Genomic DNA, 3,744 nt, shown 5'->3' on the forward strand with positions numbered 1-3,744 from the left:
GGATAGGTCACTGACTGGTCCCCACTGGTGGCCCACAAATAACAGTGACATGGCGAGCAGGCTTAGAAGCAACATGTTGATTAGGCTGACAGACAGACAGACAGACAGACAGACAGACAGACAGACAGACAGACAGACAGACAGACAGACAGACAGACAGACAGACAGACAGACAGACAGACAGACAGACAGACCAAAATTTTTGCGCTTACCCACGCGAAGAAAAAACTAAAGTTTTTAATAATCGATTCCTCCCCCTTTCGATATCGATTCCTCCTAATCTATATCGATATCATATTCGATTCCTCCTAAGTAATAATATTCAATGCCTTGCTAAAACGTTTCTTCACTAAACATTCTGGCCAACGAACACGTCAATCACACTTCAGGTCTGTGTTGTGTAGATCACGCGAGAACTGCAACATCCGCTCGGGAGACATGTAGTGCGACGTCACCATTTTCTTCATTTGGCAGGACGTGCTGACGCCAACCGAGTGGAACGTCAGCAAACCGACGCGCCGTACCTTGGCGGCTTCGGCGCACAGTCCGGTGATGTAGACGTCTTCGAGCCACAGAGGGCGTACACGTCCCGTCTGAGCGTACAGCGCGCCGACGACATCGCCACCGATCACGTACGCGGAGCCACTCACAAAGTCCGGGTAAAACTCGGGCTCGTACTCCTCATTCGTAACGCTCCATTTCACGGAGGGATCGCGGATGGCTGCCGTATTGGCGTGCATGGATCCGTAGATCGCGTCCTTTGGCAAGTTGCCCACTTGCGCGACCAGGTTCGCCACGTTGATGTAGGTATCGTCGTCAGCCTTGAGGAGGAAGGAGGCTCGGGGACAGTGGGTGTGGGCCAAGCGCAGGGCCATCACGGACTTCTCGGTCAGGTTTCGGTAGTCCTCCAAAAGGTCTCCCTGGACGATGTCCAAGTGGCGAGCAGACTCCTCGAAGACCCGTCTCTGCTCGTCGGAGTTATTGGCCTTGCCCAACAGGAACAGAAGACGGTTGTTTTGTAGGGACAGCAAATCACGGCCCCACGTGCGGCGTATAGCTCGGCGCCAGTCGAGCTGGTGTACGGCAGAGATGACCACGACGAAGAACTGTACGGTGTCGTTCGTCGAGTTCCCTTCGCATATTTTCGGAGGCAGTATGATGAATTGCCTGGGGAGATTGTAAGAACGTGTGACGACGCCCCTCGGTGGCGGAGACGGTCGCTCCGGAGGCTTCTGAGGCTGTTCATGCCTTTTTCGGCTCTTGTAAAGGATCAAAGCCCCTAAGACGAGACACACCAGCAGTAGAGCAATCCTGACCTGAGCCGCGCTCGACGGCATGTCTTCATTGTATCGCCACCATGCGTGTGCGATTCCCTGGTAGATGGCGGCACTACCCTGAAAAGCAAAAAAAAAAAAAAAATACCGAGGACACGGTTGCAGAAAATCCCTTTTCTAAGCCCCGTTTCCTTCAACCGTTGCTATCCAGACATTTACTCAAACCTGTGCGATTCGTGCAACAGCAGAGCAGGCCTAGCGCATGCTACGGTCCGGCGATGAGCTCCAAAAAATACGACCGACTATAATAGCAAGTCCTATATGGATACATTTACGAGATACAACGTTAAGACTATATAACAACGGGAGACTCTTCTTTTCAGATCCACACTGTAGCCACAGCTCACAGCAATCTGGATTCAAGGAATTAAGACGAACGGCTGAGTGAGGGAGACCGTTCAAGGCGTGCACCATTCAGAACCCCCCTCTCTCTCGCTCTCTCTCTCTCTCTCTCTCTCTCTCTCTCTCTCTCTCTCTCTCTCTCTCTCTCTCTCTCTTTGAGGACAACACTTCCGTTTCATCGACTGCTTATCATGCTGCCCGGCACAAACAGTAACTTTAAGCTAAGTCTATATAAAACCCTACGGTGAATCCAAAGCAAAAGTCAATCTCAAAGGTCCTGACCAAAAGGTGGCCTCAAATTTGTTTGAATAAGGCGCAGGCCGAAGACGTCGCCTCGGACGAGGCGTGAAATGTATATAATGCCAGCGAACTTGTGTACGCCATTAATGAACTCGAATTACGATTTCTGTTATTTCCTTCTTTTCCTAGCCTGGACGTTCCTGGCACACCTCTCCTTTTGCTATTCTAACCGTATTTCCTGAGCTGGCAACGAGGCAGACAAACCCTTCAAACAAATGATCACCCGCTGTGCGTGCGGCATTCATAAACGCTCGATCCGCACTGTATAAGGTCAGTTACTAATTATGACAGCCGCATATTAGAAGCGAATGGGAGACATATCACCTACACTCTTAAAAAAGGTTGTGGCATTCACTAGCGTAACACAATCAAGTTACTTGTCACAGTATACACTAGGTACTAGTGATTGATTGATTGTAGGGTTTAACGCGCCGACGCAACGCAGGCGATGAGGCGCGCCGTAGTGGAGGGCTCCGGATTAATTTTGACCACCTGGGGATCTTTAACGTGCGCCGAAATCTCGTACACACGGGCGTTTTTGCTTTTTCGCCTCCATCAGAAAAGCGACCGCCGCGGCCGGGAATCGAACCCGCGACCTCGTGCTACACTAGGTACTAAGTAACTGGAGTAAGCACCATTACCTTCACTATAGTAAAGTCCTAACTATAACATCTTTCTGAGCTATATACTTTTACTAACTGGCCTTGCATAACCGAGTCATAAGCACGACCTTGTTCTAGTGTATACTACTTCCTACACCTAGTTAATGTCCTAACAGTGGCAGAGCCTACGTACCGTTTCGCGGGATAGTGAAGTTCGTAAAAAAGTAAATACCTTCATTACTACCCCTTTACGACTTTTTTTATCAAGAGTGTAGCTTCGAGCTCAACATTACATTAAATTGGGATTAATTCTGAGGCCAAGTGTATGTAGCGAGCTTGAAATAACATAGTATACAGGGCATGCCTCCTTATTACATGCGGGAAAATTTTCTTTGCGAATGTATTTGCACGGTTATCTGGAACTGGAGCGGAAATGAGATCGTGATGTGTCATGACACGCCACTCGAAACGAGTCGCCACCAACCCCCGACGTCATTCATATTCGAGCAGCAACAAATATCAGCGCGCCCCTTGTAGCCGCAGACGACAGGAAGCACTCCACGAAAGAGAGCGTTCAGGATGTCCGGCCGGCATAGTGAGCAGAACGCGTCAGCACCCACCTCGAGCAAAATAGCTGCGCAGCGGCGGAGTCCGACGGATAAGCCTTCCGCATGCAGCTGGCGGCGGGTGTTCCACGACGACGTCTCGAGCGAGCGCGTCGCCGTCGGCGAGTGCTGGGCTCAGCTGCGCGAGGAGGGCGGAGGCAATAAAATTGTCGCGCGGTGACGCGAATGGCTTTTCATCTTGGAGAGCAGCAGCTGCGACCACGCGGCTGCCGAACATTCCGGCCAGGTGAAGACCGAGGCACGCCGCCAGCCGATCTGAGTCTTCGTCTGCGCGCAGTAGCCGCAAGCGTTGCTGTGAAAGACTGTTCGGCAGTTGTCGCCGGTGGTAGAGAACGCCTTGCCGCCGACATGAATATGCACGATCCATTACCGCATGTTTTCAGTCATTCCTTCAGTCCTTTTTTTTATCCCTACCATGCATCATCTCACACACTGACCACCAACTCAAAGTATAGAAGTACCTGTTTCATCCCATTTCAGTTTATTCATGCCAAAGAGTGCATCCGACTGGTACCGACTCCTCGCTTTCCTTACGAGCTA

General features: G+C 50.8%; 1 protein-coding gene across 1 annotated transcript; it reads right to left on the bottom strand.

The window, feature by feature from the left end:
- Positions 1 to 221: 221 nt before the first annotated feature.
- LOC144165043 (beta-1,3-galactosyltransferase 5-like) lies at positions 222 to 3,337 on the bottom strand. The gene is made up of 2 exons (XM_077695201.1): positions 3,199 to 3,337; positions 222 to 1,394 (listed from the first exon to the last, which is right to left on the bottom strand). Exon 2 carries the CDS (start codon positions 1,335 to 1,337, stop codon positions 375 to 377), a length of 963 nt encoding a protein of 320 aa, XP_077551327.1. The 5' UTR covers positions 1,338 to 1,394; positions 3,199 to 3,337; the 3' UTR covers positions 222 to 374.
- Positions 3,338 to 3,744: the final 407 nt, after the last annotated feature.

This window comes from Haemaphysalis longicornis, unplaced genomic scaffold (assembly GCF_048455015.1).
Source record: "Haemaphysalis longicornis isolate Haplotype H1 unplaced genomic scaffold, Haemaphysalis longicornis Haplotype H1 scaffold_14, whole genome shotgun sequence".
Classification (NCBI taxonomy): Eukaryota; Metazoa; Arthropoda; class Arachnida; order Ixodida; family Ixodidae; genus Haemaphysalis; species Haemaphysalis longicornis.

Bases quoted from the DNA above. Each gene is read 5' to 3' on its own strand.
- LOC144165043 (XM_077695201.1), bottom strand. From the start codon at position 1,337: ATGCCGTCGAGCGCGGCTCAGGTCAGGATTGCTCTACTGCTGGTGTGT.